At 40.3% G+C, this 21,393-nt stretch overlaps 1 protein-coding gene across 2 annotated transcripts in view; it reads right to left on the bottom strand.

Annotated features, from left to right (window-relative positions):
* Positions 1 to 18,542, bottom strand: part of DOCK8 (dedicator of cytokinesis 8) — a 213,691-nt gene extending 195,149 nt beyond the window's left edge. The window contains exon 1 of one of the 2 annotated variants that reach the window (XM_045191179.3): positions 18,358 to 18,542. In XM_045191179.3, coding sequence (XP_045047114.2) covers positions 18,358 to 18,410 — 53 coding nt within the window. In that variant the 5' untranslated portion in view covers positions 18,411 to 18,542. Of the gene's footprint in view, positions 1 to 9,434; positions 9,538 to 18,357 lie in introns of those variants that run through there. The other variant, XM_024555137.4, reaches the window with a different exon arrangement.
* Between the last annotated feature and the right edge of the window lie 2,851 nt (positions 18,543 to 21,393).

The raw sequence follows: 21,393 nt of genomic DNA, 5'->3' as shown, positions 1-21,393 counted from the left end.
AACCCCCACAGATTTTTACAGCCAGAGGTTTGAGGCTTTATTTCCCTGCACTGGAACCCTGGGTTGCACAGTTTGACTCACTCTGCAGTTGTTCCTCCAGGTTTATCCACCCTTGTATATGGGAAATCCCATCCACCAGCCACCGCCTCACCTGTCCCAGTCCTCTGCCACCTTGCCTCAAGTCCTCTCCACCTGGCTGCCCGTCTCCACCCCTCCTACCAGTCTGGATGAATGTCTCTTCTATAACTCCTTGGCTGTTGGACTTCTAAGCATTTTGATTTTCTGGCAGTTCTGGTTGTTTTTTGTTTTTCAGTTGGTTGTTATCCTTCTTTTGGTTGTGTGAGGAAGCGAAACATTTCTACCTGTGACTGAGTCTTGGCTGGAACCTAATTTTAATTTTTAAAATTTTTGCTTATGTGAACTTCTGACTTTTCTATAATTCACATATATAGCTTTTATAACAGGAAGCCATTTTTTTTCTAGGAAAACCTAGGAAACACATCTGAAGGTTTCCAATCTATAGTTCCAGATTCTATTCTTCAGGATGATTTGCTTATTTTCCTCAATGGTTCTACTTTTTCAACATTTCATTTCTTTCCCATCTCTCATATAAGCATTCCTGGGATCATATGACGTGCATTACCTAAGTGGCTCTACCAAGTTTCCTCTGTAGTCCTTCATAACTGCCAGAAGTTTCCATAGAAGTTATTTTTTGGAAAAGATAAGTGTCTGTCATCTCTGTCAGTATTCAGAAAATGTGAGGTCATGGGGAAATTTAAGATCCAAATTTCCCTTTTGCCTTTACATCTCATTCCTTACAAGTTTACCATTATGGGTGCATGTTCATCTATGTGTGCATTTTAGGAGGACAGGCTTTGAATGATTTAAAACCTATAATCAACAGAAGAAAAAAGCAAACAAAATATAACCAGAGACACTGAAGTTAAGAACAATCTAACAATAGCCAGGGGGGAGTGGGGAGAGGACAGTGAGGAGAGGGGATTACAGGAGCTACTACAAAGGACACATGGACAAAATCAAGGGGGAGGGTGGAGGTAGGGGAGGGAGGTGGGTTCGGCTGGGGTGGGGTGGAGGGATGGGGAGAAAAGGCATACAACTATAATTGAATAACAATAAAATTTTTTTAAAAAGAAAAAGAAAAAAGAAAATTAAAAAAAGAAGTGATTTAAAACCTTAATTTATGCTGCTGTGGTGGTGGCTGTTGGTAACATTTCTCCATCTCTCCATTCCAGTGGATTTGCTTTGTCTTTTTTTAGTTCAGTTTTCTTTTATGAGCATCTACTAAGTGTGACACCCCGTGCTAGGTGTATGTCATGCTACCTCACTGACTAATCACAGAAATATGGCACTTATTCCCATTTTACGGTCATTTCATTAATGTGTGTTTGGTGCTCTTTGGTTTATATAGCAATTTTCAGAGATAATATTTCATTTGATCCTGTGATGTTGCTATTATTATTTCTGTTTTACAGATGAGAAAACTAAGGCAGGGAAGGTAAAGAATTTGTGTAAGATGCTCCCCTTGAGAATCAGTGAGTGAAGTTGGGACAGGAATCTGACTTGTTTGCCTCCCCAAATTCCAACTTGAATGTCTACGCTGTTTTCTGTCTGAAGTAAGAGCTTTGTGAGTTGTTATCATCACTACAAGTGTTAACATGAAAAGAAAGATTGATTACACAGATTATTAAAATGAATAAAAGGCAAATAAAACAGGAGGATTCAACAGACCCAAAGTGAACCAGAACAAAAAGTAAAGTGACCCAACATCTCATCAATATTGTCCTGTGCTAGAAAGGAGGTTGGACTGTGACACCTCCCTCCTCGTGTGGGAGTGAACGTTTTAGAATGCTTATTTCTCTTACATCAGAAATATCTTGTTTCCTGTCAAATAAAATATTGATTCTAAGTTAATTACTCAAGAACTGTTGAAAAATATCTTAATCTTGTGGCTCTTCCTAAAATACTTTAAAGCCCATTGATCTCAGAAAACAAAAGTGGCTGAGCAATTTGCTTCCTTATCTATCTGTGGGATTTCTAGAAAGGGTTCAGTTGCACGTGGCACTTCTGGTTTCCTTGACCTGTGATTAGATTTTAAACTGTTTTTCTACTATCAACCACCCTGCCTTACAGGATAGTCGTGCTTTGTGTTCTTACTGTCTCCTCCTGGAATCTCAAATGCTTCAGCCATATGATCTGGTTTTTGCTTTCCCTGTAGCCTCCACACCCCTATCCCTGTGACTTAGACCACACGGTTGGTATCTATCTGCCAACAGCACAGCAAACCAGGCCAACACAAATGTTTACTAGCTCCTCCTTTGTGACTGGGACCCTGTGGCACAGATGGCTAGCTGACTCTTAAGGATTCATGCTCCCCTTTCACAGTGAAGAGTTGTTGATGTAAAGTGCCTACCAGACAAGAACTACACTCCCAAGGCCTCCTTGTATGTCAATGGACCTTGTAAGTAACCTTATGATGGATTGTGCCCAGAAGTGATACATACCAATTTTGAATTGAGGTATTTAAGAACTGGATGCACAGTCTTTCTCTTTTCATGGCCATTGGCTGAATGATGCCAGAACAACCTGAAACTCACGAGAGGGCAGAGCCATAAGGTGGAAGCAACCTGTGTACTTTAGTCACTGCTTGAGGGAGAGCTACCTGACAGGCATCAGACTGTGACATGAATATGAAGTCAGTTTTTGTGGGTTTAATCCACTGAGACTTTGGGATTACTTGTTACAGCAGATAGTTTACCTTGATGAACGAATATTGGACCCATAAGCCCAGATATCCCTCCTCAGCAGGCAAAGGACCTGGAATTAGATGAGCTTGAATCTGCTATAATTATTAATGTGGTGGAGGTGTCATGATGCCACAGTGCAAGTTCTGTCACTAATTCCATAATTGTTGGGGGTCACGGCAGAGACCACTCATTGCCTTTCAGTAGCCATTATCCCCTTCCTTCTAACTCAACCCTAGTTTTGTTGGGGATGGCAATGTACTGGCGTAATAAAACTACGGATATGACCAATGAGATATCTAGCAAATGCCATTGTATGAGTTTCCAGAAAACTTCCTAAATGGGAACAAAATTAGCTGGCGTGCCTCTTTTGCCTTCCTTCTTCTTCCTGTCTTCAACATTCTTCCAATGCACAGAGTGTCAGGAGCCATCTTGTGTCCACAAGGATGACAGCCACACACTAAGGAAGGTGGAACACGAAGACACAAGGAACCTGAGTCTCCAGTGGAATCTTGGGCTATTATATCAAGCCTGGATGGCCAACGACTGGAATTCTTGTTATGTAGAAAATAAATGAGCCCCTACTTTGTTCAAGTCACTATTTAGCAGGGTGGTCTGTTCCTTACAGCAGCTAAAAGCAATCCTGACAGTTACTAAGGTGAATCTTCTAAAACAACCTATAACACGAATCTTTCTGACAAGTTGGCCTCTCTGCCTCTCTGCTCCTTTCTCCTTTTCTACTTACTCTAATTCTTCCCAGCCTAGAACTTCCACAGTGCTCACTGAATTTCTAAGCCCATTTGGTAACCCTCAAGGATAAATAGCTCACTGACTCTTTTCCTAGTCATTGAATTTAGACTCAAATCCCCTCCTTTGAGTGACACATAACAATTTTCATGCACAATCTCTCCCTGATAGTCTCAAACTGCTGCTTCATCTCTGAACCAGACAGCTCTGCAATCTGGGCTCCATCAATGCAATTATGAGATTTAAAAGAAACTCAAGAAGTTATTACGTTCACTTACCTGCCTCCAGGCAGGACTGTGATTAGCTCTTCCACACATATAGGTATCTTCCTTGGGCCAAAAAAGTCTTACAAAGTATGACTCGCTGGTAACTTTGAAGGAGTCCATTTAATCTGTTTTCAGTTTCTCTGCCAGTAAAATGGGTATTATAATCTTTGCTAGGAATGACAAGGCCTTCTGCTTAAACATGTAAAGTTTGAAATGGGATATGATTACTTTCTTTGTTGTGTGCTGCAACAGATTAAAATGGGCAAATATTTTGTACTTCCTCCCATCAGAAGACTGAGTCTATCTCCTTACCACTTGAAGCACAGTTGCCTGTGACTTGCTTTGACCAATGAATGTGGCATCAGTTATGTTTTATGAGTTCTAGACTAAGCCTCAAGCAGCCTTGCAGCTTTCACCTTCATCCTCTTAGAATGTTCCCAATACCATGTAAGGAATACCAAGCTACACTACTGAAGGATGAGACCATGTAAAGAGGGACAGCCAGCAGCAAAGCTGGGACATGTGAGAGAGGCCATCTTAGCCACCCCAGCCTCAGCAGAGCCACCAGCTAACTGCAGCTAAGTGAATGACCACAGCAAGACCAGCAGAACTGCTTCACTGAGCCCAACCCAAACTGCCCACCCACAGAATCATGCGAGTTAATAAATTACTGTTGTTTTAAGTCACTAAACTTTGGGGTAGTGTGTTATTTCCTAGGGCTGATGTAACACATCCCCACAAACCTGGTGGCCTAAAACAACAGAAATGTATTCTCTCTGCTCTGGAGGTCAGAAGTCCAACAGTAAGGTGTCAGCAGGGCCATGAGCACTCTGAAGTCACTAAGGAAGAATCTTTCCTTGCCTCCTCTACCTTCTGGTGGTTGTTGGCAGACTTTAGTGTTCTTTGGCTTGTGGTGGTATAACATCTACATCTCTCTCTGTCTTTGTAAGGCCTCTTCCCTGTGTGTCCCTGTGCCCCTTTTATATGGACATCAGTGATTGGATTTAAGGCACACCCTAATCCAGTGTGATCTCATTTTAATTTGATTACATCTTTAAAAATCATATTTCCAAAATAAGAGGAGATTCAGAGGTACCAGGATATAGGAATCTTTTGGAGGAACACAAATCAACCCACAACAGGTGGTTTGTTAAACAGGAAAATACAACTGATATGGGTACTCTTTCCCACACTTTTTTGCACTTCAAATTTAAGAAGATAAATGTACAGGTAATAAAATAGGAAGAATTATCATATTCTAAAACATAACAATGCAAGAGAGAGTCAAAATCTCCTAGGAAGAAAATATCTAAATAGAATATCTTACTTATTGTTAGGAGTCTTAATGCTAGTACAAAGCAAAATTGGTTATAAATTAAAGAGTATTGGGTATTCAGATTATCTTTATCTACATATAAGACATATTTTATGGGAATAATAAACCTGCTTTCTCCCATATACTCGGTTCAGCATTACGTGTTATATCTGTGTAAAAGCCAGAGACTGTCAGAACCTTCTGGTTACCGTTGTCCCACTTCTCTTCTGCCTCATCCAAACTTTTTAAAGGAGTGGTCTCTACCAGCTTCCTCCATTTCCTCTGCATTGCCTCCCTCTGTGACCCTACGAGATCTGACTTCCTTCCCCACAACTCCACAAAAACTGCTGTTTCAGAGGTTCAAACTGAACACTGTCAAGGCAAAGCCAATGGCTCTTTCTCTGTCCTCATAATTTGGCATCTGACCCTTTAAACTGCCTTGTTAACTCCCTTCTCTAAATTACCTCATTTGGCCATATCTTGGCCAAATTCTCCTTCCTTTTTTGTCACCCTTCCTTCTTATACCAATTGGCAGTGACTCTTCACCTACACCCATTCTTTTTCTCTTCCAGTATACTTTCCCACTTAGGAAATGTGTCCGTTCTTCATTCCCACCCCCAACTCACTGATGACTCGCTAATTAATATTTTCCATCCTGACTTATCATTCAAGCCCTAAGCCTATATCTCAAGTTTCCCAAGGAAAGAAAATATTGCATATTTTATATTCATCTGTATTAGTTAGGATAGCTTCAGTGATACTATGCTAACAAAGAATCCAAAAATCTTAGTGGCTTATAAAAACAAGGACCTCCAGACAGCAACAATGGCTCTGCTCTAATTATCTTTACTCCAGGATGCAGGCCAGCAGATCAGCCTCCGTCTGGAACATTGCTGGTTGTATAGAATAAAGAAAAAATGACGTGACAAAATATTGAGAGGAGGGGGCCAAGATACAGGCATAGGCAGAAACACTTTGTTTCTTCACACAACCAAAAGGAGGAAAACAACCAATTTAAAAACAAAGAACAAGCCAGAACAGCCAGAAAAACATTTGCACAGAAGTCCAACAACCAAGGAACTGAAGAAACATTCAACCAGACAGTGCACCGAGACAAAGAAATGTGGCCCAAATGAAAGAACAGATCAAAACTCTAGAAAAAGAACTAAGAGACGAGGAGATAGCCAACCTATCTGATGCAAAGTTCAAAACACTGGTAATCAGGATGCTCACAGAATTGGTTGAGCTCGGTCACAAAATGAAGGAAGAAATGAAGGCTACACAAAGTAAAGTAAAGGAAAATATACAGGGAACCAACAGTGAAGGGAAGGAAACTGGGACTCAGATCAATGCTTTAGAACAAAAGGAAAAAATAAGCATCCAACTGAAACAGAATGAAGAAACAAGAATTTAAAAAAATGAGGAGAGGCTGAGGAATCTCCAGGACAACTTGAAATGTTCCAGCATCTGAATCATAGGGGTGCCAGAGGGAGAAGAGGAAGAGCAAGAAATTGAAAACTTATTTGAACAAATATTGAAGGAGAACTTCCCCAATCTGGCAAAGGAAATAGACTTCCAGGAAGTCCAGGAAGCTCAGAGAGTCCCCAAAAAATTGGACCAAAGGAGGAACACCCCAAGGCATTTCATAATTAAGTTACAAAAAACTAAAGATAAGGAGAGAATCTTAAAAGCAGCAAGAGAAATAGAAACAGTTGCCTACAAAGGAGTTCCCATAAGACCATCAGCTGATTTCTCAAAAGAAACCTTACAGGCAAGAAGGGGCTGGAAAGAAGTATTCCAAGTCATGAAAGTCAAGGACCTGCATCCAAGATGACTTAACCAGCAGAGCTATCATTTGGAATGGAAGGCAGATAAAGTGCTTCCCAGATAAGGTCAAGTTAAAGGAGTTCACTGCCACTAAGCCCTTGTTATATGAAATGTTAAAAGGACTTATCTAAGAAATAGAAGATCAAAAACTAGGAACAGTAAAATGACAACAAAACCCAACTATGAACAACTGAACCTGAAAAACAAAACCAAAAACTAAGCAAACAAGTAGAACAGGAACAGCATCACAGAAATGGAGATTGCATGGCCTGTTATCAGTGGGGAGGGAGAGGGGGACAATGGGGGAAAAAGGTACAGGGAATAAGAAGCAGAATAGGTAGGTACAAAGTAGTCAGGGGGAGGGTTAAGAATTGTGTAGGAAATGGAGAAGCCAGAGAACTTATATGTATAACCCATGGACATGAACTGTGAGTGTGGGGGAGTGCTGGAGGGTGAGGGGTGCAGTGCAGGGAGGAGGGAGATAAAGGGGAGAAAAAAAATTGGGACAACTGTAATAGCTTAGTCGATAAAATATACTTTTAAAAAAATGATGTGACAAAGGCCAGGCCAGTTCTTAATGCTGCATCTGGAGCCCTGGCCAGGTGACTAAGCTGATTGGGGTGTCATCCCATACACCAAAAGACTGCAGGTTCGATTTCTGGTCAGGGCACATACCTAGATTACAGGTTCGATCCCTGGTTGGGGTATGTATGGGAGGCAACAAATCAATGTTTCTCTCTCACACTGATGTTTCTCTCTGTCTGTCTGTCTCTCTCTCCCTTTTCCTCTTGCTGTAAAATCAATAAACATATTTTTCAAAAGCTTCACCTCGAAATGACTACATCGACTTCAACAAGGTAAAAGTAAAATTCACTCACAGGAAGGGAGAGCAAATATATGTAGATGTGCAGACTACTACATTCTCTTAAAAAAAAAACTCTACAAGAGAAATACAAAATCATCCTCCCCAAACTAACTCTAATCCCGAGTTTTCATTAATTTCTCATAGGCATCATCTCGGTATTACCTCTTTTATAAATGTTAGTTTATTACAAAAGCAGTCTTTGAAGAAAATTTGAAAAATCTGCATACATTCATATACTTCACAAACAAGTAAACAAAAAATCATCAATATTCTAACCCAGGTATAACACTTATACCTGTGTTACAGGTATAACACATGTTGGCATGTGTCCTTCTGGTTCCCTTGCTGTTATATTGTATTATTTCTATAGGGAGATACACACATATTTATTTTCCAATTAAAATGTCATACCATACATATAACTTGTGGCTGTTAAAACTTATTAAGATAATTTAAATATTTTCTCTTCCTCCCTTATTTAAAAATATCCATATGGTAATGACTTGTAAATTTAAATATCCAGCTCTGGCCTCTCCCCTGAGTCTCAAATGTCTAAACAAAACCACTTAACAGGGAATGCCATTTGACTTTCTAACATGCATCTAGACTTAATTCAACTCTTGATTTACCTGAAAAGCCTGCTCCTCCTTCAGTCTTTTCAATCTCTGTTAAAAATATCAGTATCCACACATCACTCCATCTTTGGAGACATCTTGATTTCTTTTTTACTCTCTTTGTCCCTCACCCCACAACAAATCTGTCAGCCTAACTTGCAAAATACATCCTGGAGCTGACTGCTTCACACCCTCTCTATTCTCAGCTCCTGTCCTGCCACCATCATCCAGGATCCTGCACTACCTCCCAGCTGCTCTCCTTGCTTCTACTCTTTGCTTCTCTATATGGTAACCAGGGTGATCTTTTAAACACAAAAGTCAATTACATCATGCCTCTGCTCCAAAGCCTTCCCATTGCACTTAGAATAACATTTAAACTTTTCCCAGGGCGGATAAGGCCTTTCTGTGATTTGGTTTCTGTCTACTTTTCTCTTCACCTCTGCCACTCTCTGCCTCTTTCACGCTACTTCACACACCACTCACTGACTCTTTGTTTCCTTCCAACACAGCAAACTTTCTCTTGCATCAGGCCCAGCACTTGCTAATTCCATGGCCAGGTCTTGGCCCAGAGTTACCTCTTCAGGAATGCCTTCCTTGACCATTCTCTCTAAAGTATCTATGCCCCCCTCATGGCCCTTTTGCATTCTCTGCATAGCATTTACTGTATCTGATGTTTTTTTATTTTTTTCTTATCTTTCCATTGGAAAATTACTGCTTTTAGAACAATGACCTTGTTTGTCTTAGGCCTCTATCCTCTGCACTTAGAACACTGCAAGGCACATAGTAGGCTACAATCAATATTCACAAAATGAACAAATGAATAAATATTTAGTTGCTTTTCAAGTCCAGCTGATTCCCTTTGACGTACCTGTAGACAGTCCCCTTTCATTCCTTTCTCCCTACACCACCTAATCCCAGACCTCGTCACCTCACGTCAGAATGACTGAAGCTCCTTCCTTATCCCTCTTATGCAACCCCCTCCAACCATTTTGCATACTGCTAGTTAATCTTCTCATTATATCAGTTTCTGCCACTCACAATTTTGTCCTTCAGGACCTGGATGAAGTCTCATCTCTTCACCCTCCAGGGCTGCTGCGACTCCTTCCCCTGAGTTCTGTCAACATTCCTGTCCTTAACCTTTACCCAGTTGCAGAAACACCACTTCCGTGTTCTCTATATTTTGCATTTGCGTTAACCTGCTCACTCCAGCTGAATTCTGAGGGCATATACTTGTTCGGTTTTGATTGGTTTTGGTTTTGGTTAGTTTTTTGCCTCTCATAATGCCCATAGAAAGTTATAGGCAATCAAAAAATTATTGTTGAGTTGAATGAAATTACTGGGCAGGGAACAAAATACTGTAGGGGAGTTGGCTACCCCATCTAAAGGGATACTATGAGAACAAGCAGTGATTCGGAATGAAGGAGTAAAATACTGGGAGGTGAGGCAAACCAGCCAGATTGTCAACAAGGAGATGACAATCTTGTTCCCACAGAGAACAGATGGTCACCATTGTCTTGAAACAACATTTATTTAACTAGTAGGACAAAGTACATGTTTAGTGGACTTTGAACCCGAGATTTCACTGGCAGAAGGGAAAGGGGACTGTCATTCCACTGTAAATTACTATGTGATGACTAGTACCCCACAGGCAACACTTGTTTGCTTCCCTAATGAACCCTGCACCCTAGGTAGGTAACCTTGATGGGAGCCCAACTTCTCAGTGCTCTCAGTCCACAGCAGGGAGCTGAGTGCTGAGAACTCTTAATAGTTCCACCAGTGAACACGTTTGCTGTGTGCTGAGTACGGCCCTGTGCAGCAGCAAGGGGAAGCGGAAACTGGGGAGAAGCATTTCTCCCCATGACCACTTTCCCCAGTTTGTCTAAATTTGAAGTATGGTGCAATGGAGAGAATATATATCCCTGAACAGAGGAAAATCAACCCTGCCCATTCAGGCATACCAAGGCCAAAATAACAACATAAAGATTTTTGAGCATATACCATACCCTCTTTTGCTAATCCACATAATTTCCCTAATCAAATGTCTAGGCAATAAGACAAAATCTTTACTATTTTGTTTATTTTAAATAAAATTAAAACCATATTGTTTAAAAATAAACATGCTATCAACTCAAATACTTAGCTCAAATGAAAATCATGGGTACATTCATCTTATGGAGAAAAGAATGCTTTTAAAAAATTTCCTGACCATTCTAGGAAATGAATAATGTGAATATAATGTAAAAATTATTGAAAAACATTACCAGAATGTACATATCTAAATAATTGTTGTTTTTAATAATTCCACACAAGAAGTGCTGTACAATTTATTCTGATAGAGCTGGCTCCCTAAAGTCACTGTGGGAACTCCTCTCTGCGATTGCTTTCGGAGCTACGTAAAGAGGCATCCAAAACAGAGCTCCATTTTTTTATACATAGTCCCATGTTATCTTTACCTCAAACTGATATTACCTAATTTAACTGGCTTCCTTAAATACTAATGACTATGGTTCATTCCAGAGCCCATATAATATGTTGTTTATAGATAGGTACACACACACACACACACACACACACACTAAAAGCCCAACTTGGAGACAATGCTGGCCTCTGAAGGTAAGGAGAATAGGAGTGGTGAGCAGAGCGAAGGACGTCTTCAAATTTATCATGTTAAAAAAAAAAACAGCCAAAATAGAGTCACTTTGCTAAGCCGCATCACCAAACAAAAGTTAATGCCTAACCTAATTTCAGTTTCAACCTCTGCCAGAAGAGGAATTTTAAACTGATCAGTTGAAATCTCCTGAACAATACTAGTGAGGTATTCTTCCTGATAAGACTCCTTGCCTTCCCCTAAGGAAAGGTGTCCTTGCCTGAAATAATACTCACCTTTAAGGTCTTAGTCCCACCCTCCTTTTGCCTATAAAAACCTTCCATTTTGTACAGCCTCTCAGGGTGCCCTTCTGTTGGTAGATGGCATGCTCCCCGACTAGTGAATTGCTTAATAAAGCCAATTAGATCTCCAAATTAACTTGGATGAATTTTGCTTTTTAACATCTGTAATGTTCTCTTTATTAATTTAAACGTTTCTAAAGCAAAAGTGACCAGATGTTAACATTTGTTAATTCTGGTCAGTGGGCCCTCCACTATGTGCCACATTGTTAAATTTGCCATATTTTTCACACTTTCTAAGAAAAAAAGGAAATTCTCCCTCAAAGGAAAAAAATTTCATACCATTGAACTTATTTTTAAAAATAATTGTATTCCAGTCTTTGAGAGCAATTCTAAAAGGATTTCCAAAAATGCTTTTTGGATAATGCTATTATCCGCGGAATAAGTGGCAGAACCACCCCCTGCTGCCGCCCAGATGACCACTCTGAAGGCACAGTACCCAGTATAGAGGGGTAGGAGGTCAGGGAAGTCCCCCTCCTTTCTCAGTCCATGATTTGGGGTTAGCCTCTTGTTCCTTGCAGGGCAAAGTCATGACTTATTTGTCTTTGTATTTCCAGGGCCAACCACAGTACTTAGAACACAATACCCTCAATAGCTGGAATGAATGAACGAACAAATGAATGAACAATCAAACCAAACAGTCTAGGATTCACAAGCCTATTAACTCATCCATGAGCCAGAAAGTCAAGAGATGGAAGAAAGTAGCAGGGTCAATTACTTCACAGTTCTGCATTTCTTAACTTATGCCAATTTAGCTTGAATATCACTAGATAACTTGTTGGTTGTTTTTATGTTTGGCCTCTCGAAGAGAAGAACAGTGAATTTTATCTTGTGTATGGTGAGAGTAATAGAACTTCATGAAGCCTTTTGAGGTTTCTGGGCAGAGTGATACTAGCACCAAAGCCAATCCCAGTGGAAGAGGAGTACCCAAAAAGTGTGAAATAAATTCATTGCTCTATACTCTGATTCAAGGGAAAACACAGTGAGCTATGTTATCTGGAATCTTATTTTGTAATAGACAGGGATTCTGATTTTCTATTTGCCATTGCATTTAAAAGGGCTAGAGTTTATGCAAAGGGTAGACCAGACTGTACTGTTAAAGAAAAAGCAAGTGGAAGTGGGACAACTAGAGTCTAAAACAAATCAAGAAAGAACAAGTTGCTAGAACAATCTGCTGTTATCATTTACCCATCTATTCAATGAACAGAGGCAGAAAGTAAGACAGAGGTTACCATGATCTTTAGTTGTACATAAAGCAAAGAAAATAGGATGAATTCATGGCTATTTTAATCCCCGAAGAATGACAGGAAGAGGTCAGACACATTTAAGAGAAGGGATCAAGACTTCAAATAAAGATTTAAAAGAATGATAAAACCCAGCAGGGTGTGAATGTAAGGAAATTATCACACTTAAGACTACTAGTGGGAGTGTAAATAGGAATAACCTCCGGGAGATAATTTTGCCATGTGTCAAAAGCTTGAAAAATGTTTCTCTCCTTTGATCAAGCAATTCCACTCCTCACAATATTCAAGGAAATATTTGCATTAACACATAAAGATGTATGTATAAGACTGTTCTATCAAGCACTGTACATTATTATAAAAAATTGGAATCTGTAGGCCCAATAATAGAGAATTCAATAAATCATTGCATATCCAATCAAGGCAATTTTACACAGCCTATGTAAACTATAATATGGATCTACATTGATTGACATGGAGAGTTGTTCGTATTTTAAAATTAAAAAAAACAAATCCTAGGGCAGTACATGCAATATGATCCCACTTTTGTAAAAATGGAAGGATACACGTCCAAATGTTAGCAGCTGTAATTCATGGATAGTAGAAATGTTTGCTGACTGTACTTCTCTACTTCTACTGATGAACATGAATGAAAAGAATAAAGGACAGGAGACACTCTGGTTCTGCCACTACCATTTCTGGTTTCTGATGGTACATTTGATCGGAATGCAGTGGGACACAATGATTGCTAACCACCACGTGATGCTAACGTGATGCTAACCACCACGTTGTTTGATTTCACCAAACCCCTGCCTACAGATGCCTTCATACATACTTTTGGGGATTTCAACCTGTTTTTATTCTGTGTGTCCCCAAATTGTCAATACGGAAACCTGTACCACTAATGCTGCAAACTCCAAAGCACAGGGACCACACTTAGCCACACTGTACAAGCTTTGTTGTGTTTTCCTCCAGCCGAGAGAACCTCAATGGCTGTTAATTCGTAATAAATTAGAGTGAACATTTGTGGGACTAGAAATAGCACATTTCTGTTGTTTTAACCCTTCTTGACCAAGACATGAGTAAGCACCTGGTTGTTCAATGCTGCAATGTGCTCTTGTTTCTTAACTTTCTCCAGCAAAAGAACTAAGTGCTCCTATTTCTTAACTTTCTCCACCAAGAAGTCCTGAGTGCTGCCCAATGCCTGCCTTCTCAAGATCCCTGTCAAAGAGGATGGAAGGGGAGGTGTTTTAAATATCATCCCATTCCACCATGAGTTCTGTGCAGGGAGTTGAGATGGAGACCTAGTCCCCTGAGTTGTACCTCTCTCCCATGATATAACTATATCATGTATCTCCCACATGATGTATTTATATTTTCTTTTTCATGTAGAAGTAACCATTAGGTCACACATACATGTGAATTGCCAGAGCTCAAAATTTCACCCTAGCAGGTTTTTTCAATCACACAAAATGCCTGAAGTTCAAGAGGCTTTCCCAAAAAACCTCTGAAAGTCTCTAAAAGAAAATGTTTCTGAATGTGAAAGACCAAAATTCTGTGTCTGAAGCCTCTACTATTGGTCCTTGGTCTAGAACATATCAGGCAAATGAAACAATTCCCGAAAACACCAACAACCCACCTTGCCATCACTACTAAAGAATAACTGCAGACATATGTGTCTACATGCGAGTACATATACAATACTATGCTTGCCTCATCTCTGAGACAAAAGGAGCAAATACTTCTCAGGAAGATCTCGATACCTTCAACTTGTCTGGTCCTTATGCCTAAAATTGTTAGGGTTTTTTAAATTCAATCTGTCTTCTTAGCTCCTTGTTTTTATCTTCCATAAATCACTCGCTAATGGTGATTATTATGCTTAATACGTTGTTCCTTTTCTACAATGATGAATTGAGGCTATATAAAGTCCTTGAAACATAGTAAATAGTTATTAATGTCAATTATTTTATTATTATTTAAAAATAAAACTGAGATGGTAGCATGGTATAGTGGTAAGGAAGAAAGTTCTGGAGCCAGGCTTCTAGTATTTGAATCCCAGCTTGCCTCTAACTAGCTATTTGTGATTTTGAATAATTTTCATAACTTCTTTGTGCTCAGTTTCTCCACCTGTAAAATGGAGATAATATTGCTCCTATTTTATAAAGGATAAGTGAGTTATGATATGTTAAGACGTAGACCAGGACCTCTCATACAGTAACCATTCTATAAGCATAAGCCATTATTATTTATTTATTTCAATCCTGAATGTCCAGAGAACCATTAATATTTTCTCTACATTTTGCACTTTGTTCTCTTTACCCAAATTCCTTATTTTTTTTAATTTTTGATCAAATTCTATATCCATTCTGTTTGAAAAAAACAAAGATTTTTAATGAATTTTCAGAATATTAGTAATATTTTTTATAGTCTATGAAAGCACTAAACCCCAGTAAGAAAAAAGGGTAGTTGATAAGGTTTGGTGCTCGTACAAAAACTGTGTCATGACATTTAATGCAGCGGTGTCTGAAATCCCGAATGCAAACATTATTATGAATAGCAGATCCAGTCTTTTTCTCTGGACACAGGAAGTCAGTGATAATTAAACTGAAATAAAGACAAGTATACAACATTTATAAGAAATTGTTTTGTTCTTCCAGCTCAGAAAAAGTCAGTGGTAGGTCTTTTACATCTCCCTGAGCTGTGGGTTCTAGAGAAATGGTTAACATAACAAGTCACACAATTACACTTGCTGCTCAAAACAACACACAAAAAAGGCTTATATGAAGATTTCAACACATGAAAAGTGTAGGCTTCATAAAAGCACGAAAGAGCTAGGGAAGTCGCGGGGGAATGGGCACTGGTGGACACTCCCAGCTTCCTCCTTCGCTTCGCCCTGCCCCTACACCAGGCAATGCAGCTTGCAAGAAGCCACAGAATCTGAAAAACGCAGGGACATTCTTTTCCCACTGTGAGGTAGTCTGCTCACTCTTTCTTGAGGTTGGAGTGGGAAGAACTAGCTTCTTGAAAAATAAAATTTTTAATACATCAGATTTCAACATTTCCTTAATAGGAAGCCCATTAATTTTACCCCACAAGCAATTCTAGGGGTTAGTTTGTATTATTCTGAGTAGAAAGGTAAAGAACATGAACCCATACAGGATATACTGATGGCCTTATTTCAACAGTTTAACTTTTGTAAGTTGATCTATTTTAAAAAATAGTTAGGCATCCAAGAGAAACTATTTGCTTTTCAGCTTTGAAATTGCAAAATATCACATTGTTAGTTTGTTTAGATATTAAACACTGAAGAGAATATAGAACAATTAGTCAATACTGCTACTGAAACAATTAAAAAAAAAAACGAATTCCCTCTTGTATTTAAAGGAAATTCTTAAGATACATTGATCAAAATAGCTCATGACCAATTAAAAGCAAAGTCTTTGGAGCAGTCTGTGATCCTAGCTCTGCCCCCTGTTGTATGGTCTTAAACAAATTGCGTGGCCTTGTGCAACTACGTCTCCAAGCTTCATTTTCTTATTCTATGTGAGGCTGCATGCTGAGTCTCAGGATTTTTGTAAGGAGTTAATTATATAATCCATTAAGAATGTAACAGTCTCTGAGACATAGTTAAGTCATCAATAAACGGTGAATTTTAAGATTATATTAATACTAGTTATGTCCTTATTAATTGACTCCTTTAAATTATACTTTATGCCAACTTCCTTAGTATAGCTCTTCTACCCCATACACAAAATGAGCCTTCAAAATAGGAATATCCAATCTTTATGCTTGCTTGAGGATTTGGAAAACTTTTATATTTTATTTAACTTGAGGGGGACTCTTCTTGATCAGATTGCATTGCACATTCTGTTCCATTGGGTGTGTTTGATATTCTTAGCCCAGAGAGAGAAGGTGTATGAGGAAGAACATCCACCCCAAGGCAGTTCCAATTAGCCACTGGCATCACCATATAAAGCCCAAACCAGCCTCTGCATGGGAAGTCCTCCAACTTCAACTTTTCTTCCTACCTTTCTTTCTTATGATCTCAAAGAAGTGATAATAGAGATGATGATGACAATGATGAATTTGATAGTAATGCTGATGGGGATAGCAACATTTGTTCTGAGCCAGGCACTACAAGCACTCTGTAGGTACTACTTCACTTAATCTTCCCAATAGTAATAAGAGATAGGTACTGATTAGCCCCATTCGAAATATAAAGAAACCAACGTGTAAAGAGGTCAAATAGTATGCTCATTGTCATGTAGTTTGTGACAGAGAGCCCACTGACAAGCAGATCTGATCCCAGTCAGGCTACACCAATCTCACTGCTGATTTCAAGACTGAGTATAGGATTAGTTGCTCTCCACCAATTAACTCCATCCAACCCACAATCTCTTTCTGTCTGAGTCACACTTTCTGACCTCAACTTTTACAAGGATGGAGGAGTAGCGGCCATGGAAAGTGGTACATCCATCAGTAACTTCAGTTTGACTCCCAAATGAATTGCCCCTCCTGGTGTGCAACAGCCACAAAACCTAATGTAGGGGGAAAAAAACCCATAGGGAAATCTCTGAAGTACCTTATGCTTTTTGACCAGACCTTTGGTCTCCAATATTAATATACAGTACACATTAATAATTAAACTCATTTTAAAGATGAATAAATAGGTCAGAGAAATGGTTTGCTCACAGCTACACAACATGTAGAAATAAAATCGCCTATGAAGCTCAATATGCCCTCTGGAAGTCCTTACCACCTCCTTATTCTGGGCCTCTAATTCCTTCTTTCAAACTTCTTCATACACTAGCAGCCCAGAAATAAACTTCCTGTGAAGCCAGCTTTTCAAAGGCTCAGCTAAAAGGCTAACAAGTCCTAAAGCAGTGAGGGCAGTAGAATAATAAGTTGACCGTTCAGGATGAGTTTCACATTATATTTTAAGCAGAGTCTAGATTTCTCAGGGCAAGACAAAAACGTCTCCAAACACTTGTCAGCAGGTTTCAGGGGTGGAAAAACTGCAGTTAAAGCTCCTCTGGTGAGAACTTACACAAGGAGTACTCAATGTGCTCACATTTAGTTGGTACAATTTTGATTATGAATTGAATGGTGAGTTGGACCCATGTCCTTAGTTCTTCGCTGGAGCGCTATAAATGTAAAAATGTCAGCCACAGGCCATTCCTTTTGTTTATTTAAATGGAGAATTTTAAAAAATCACTTTTTCCACTTCATGGCTCCTTTGGACCAGGGAATAAAAATAGCCATGTTAGCAGGAGCCAAATTTTTCTGAAAAAATAAAACAAGAGGGGAAAGAGCCCTACTTCGGACAACTGAAGTCTTGAAGTAGCTGCCTCAGGGCAAAATGTCAATTCAACCACTTTTTTACTTGCCCCTTCTCAGCGGAGCCTCCGTGGCGTGCCCAGCACAGCCATCCCCTGGCTCTTCCGGCTCCCCGGCCGGCCACCTGTCAGCAGCCCCAGGGCGCTGCGTGCCAGGTGGGGTTAGGGAGGCGGCTGTGTAGGTGGCTCTCTGAAGAGACGGTGGTGGCCGAGGACTCCCGGGAGGGCTGGGGCTCTCGGAGAGGAGCTGGCCGAGCCCCAACGCGTGCTCAGGTGTCCCACCGCAGCAGCGGAAGGATGGGCGCTCCCGGGTCTCAGGAGTGCCCCCCTGCGGTGGACTCCCCGCACCCCGGCCAGGCTGCCCCTGCGACGCGCTCCACCCGCTGGGACCAGCGGCGGCGGGGTGGCGGGTCCACCTCTCCGTAGGGCGCGTCTTACCTGTTGATCTTGAGCACGAAGGCGCGGCGCTCAGAGGTGGGCAGCGTGGCCATGGCGGGCGCGCCGGCGGAGGGCGGCTAGGGTGGGCGGTGGCGGGTGGTGGGAACCCGGGGCGCCGCAGAGCCGCGGCAGCATACGCCCGGCGAGCCGCAGCCTCATCTGTCAGCGCTGGCTGCAGACTTCCGCCTTTCCACCTTCTGCACCGAGATGACCCCGGGGGAGGGCCCAGCCTTCGGGCGGCGGGGCGCAGCGGGCTGGGAGGGCGTGGACGCACAGCGGGACTGCCCTCTGGAGGCCGCTACCGTCCGGGCTCAGCCTTGGCCCCAGGCGGAAAGGAGTGCGGGCGGGTGACCGGGCGACCACTGAGCGGGGCCAGGGCACGTGGGCGAGGGGCACCTGTGCCTCCCGCTGTCTCCCGGAGCTGCCAAGTCGGAAAACCAACCCAGGAACTTTCTACGTTAGACATCATCATCATCGTCATCATTATTATTTACTATTATTATTATTTTTTTATTTTAAAATCTTCACTCTATTTTGAGAGAAAGCAAGAGAGGTGAGAAAGAAACACTGACTGGTTGCTTCCCGTAGCTCCCCACCCGGGGATGCAGCCGCAACTTTCGTGTCCTGACCAGGGATCAAACCGAAGTCCTTACCCACAGCCCTGTGGTGAAGGGGCCCACGCTCCGACCAAGTCACCTGGCCCAGGGCAACACTAGGCCTCGCTAAGGGGTCACCCCCTGCCTGGGAAAAGGCAGATTGAACACAAATAAACACACAAAAGACAACAACAAAAGCAAACCAGTGGGCACTTCAGGATACAAATAAACTTTTGCAAACGATATGTCCATCATGCTTCCTGGGGCACCTTAAATAAATAATAACGATCTATCCAAGTAATAAACACACAGCCTGGGGTTAAATGCTTTTCTCCTGCAAAACACTGCACACGGCTTTCCTGTAATTCAAGAATACGCTGCAGCTCTGTTTATTTCAGTTTCAGACTGAGAATTCTACTGAGAAGCCCAGGCCCAAACCCGAGAAAAATCAGAAAGTCCCATTGCTCACTGAGTGGAAAAGTCCGTGTTTCTTCCAACTTACTGGTTTGCACTAAGGTTTCCTAGACTCAAGCACTCGCTAAATAATGCTTCTGTCAACCCGCCTTTAAATAAAACACTAAAAAAGCAAGATATTTTTGGTTCAAAGCTGCACTGCTGTTCAATGTGTTAGCCACTAGCCACGTGTGGCTATTGGCCTTTCAGAGTGATGGTTAGTCTGAATTGAGATGTGTTGAATGTGTAAAATATACACCGAATTTTGAAGACAGTTCTGAGAAATTAATGCAAAATACCTTGTTAATGATTTTTTTATGTCAGTGACATGTTAAAACAATACTTTTCCTATATTAAATAAATAAAACCTATTAAAATTAATTTTACCTGTTTATTTTTCCCTCTTTAAAGTACGAGTTGCATTAAAAATTTTTTAAATTACATATGTAGCTCACATGTGAGGGTCACATTATATTCCTATTGGACAGTGCTTGTTTGCAATTTACAACCTAATACTGAAATGCCTGACCACGGAATTTGGTCTGTTCCCATCACCTTCCTTCTCTGGTTTTGGATGCCTCGGGTAGTTTAGCAACACTGCAAAGCTGGTTAGGTAACCTTTGCTCCCAGATACCGATGCCTGTAAGCATTTACGACAAAGTTTAGTCTAACATTACATGCACATGAAAAGGATCCAAAGAGAAGCCTTTTTGAGATGTGGAGTTTCTGACTTTCCAAATTCTCTGAAGTATTTTTACTGCACTGAGATTTGTAAGTGTAGGGGAGGAAAAGTAATGGTCCTTCTCCCCTTTAAGTTCTTCTGGCTGGACTAAGTATCTAACTAATGTGAGACAGATTAACAGGAGAAACATAACCAAATTCCTTACATATGTGCATATGGGGCTTCCACAAGAATATGGGGCTAGAAGACAGATTGGGCAGTTGAGGCTTGTACTCCATATTTCACCTTGAGCTAAGGAGATGGGGTTGTGGTTTGGACCTTTAAAGGGCAGAAAGGTCATATACGTGGGGCTGAAAAAGCAAGTGTTTGGTAAATAAATGCTTGCTGGGCCATCTTTAACAATGGGTCACAGAGAGGACTTTGGTCAAGGACTTGTTAGGTTCCTCCCTGTCTGTCACACTAGTTTATATTAAACTGTACTTATCTATGATTATATCTCCCTTTGGGAACAGGTTATCCATCTAAATTCTTTTAAGCAATTGAGGGAAGGTCAAAGATTTTCCTCAGTCTTTTCTTTCTTAAAAAATAATCAGCTTAAAATAATCAATATCCCAAAAGGCATATTTTGGAGTGGCAAACTCAGCTCCCCCTCATAAGCAAACGTTTAGACAGAAAAACACTAAGAGAACAATTCTATGAGTACTTCTTCAAACTGGGAACAAATACAAGATTCATAGTGAAAATTTTAAACCAGAGTCTTTATTTCACTGTACAGTAAGTTGGTCTTTTAGATGTGCTTCTCTAAATTTCTGAATATTTGTGATATATACTTTCATACACTTTAGAAAAACTACAATGAGAGCATCTCATTTTGAGAATTTTTAATAAAGGAAATATATATTTATTGAATTATAAATAAAATTCAAATTATAAATAAATTATAAATAGAAATCATAACCTTTATAAAATACAAATACATATATATTAATAAATATATATTGTGCATAAATAAATGAATATTATGTATTATATATAAATAAATATATTATATAAAATATATATATGAGGGGGAGGGTGGAATTCATAAAATCTCCCATCTTAATGTCAGTTCATGCTGCATTCTACTTAGTATTTGGTACCTAACTATGAAGTTTAGGCCAAGATTAATATCCTCCATGCTGTCAATTCTCTGATGGTTAGAAATGACTCCAAATTTTCTAAATAGCCTTTGACAATCCGCTGTGAATGTGTTCCCACTAATTTAGTCAAATGCCTATTTTAAAACTTTATCTGCCCTTGGATACA

Source organism: Desmodus rotundus, chromosome 1 (assembly GCF_022682495.2).
Source record: "Desmodus rotundus isolate HL8 chromosome 1, HLdesRot8A.1, whole genome shotgun sequence".
In the NCBI taxonomy this organism is placed as follows: domain Eukaryota; kingdom Metazoa; phylum Chordata; class Mammalia; order Chiroptera; family Phyllostomidae; genus Desmodus; species Desmodus rotundus.
The sequence above is the reverse complement of the archived record's forward strand: the minus strand, read 5'-3'. Positions and strand labels throughout refer to the sequence as shown.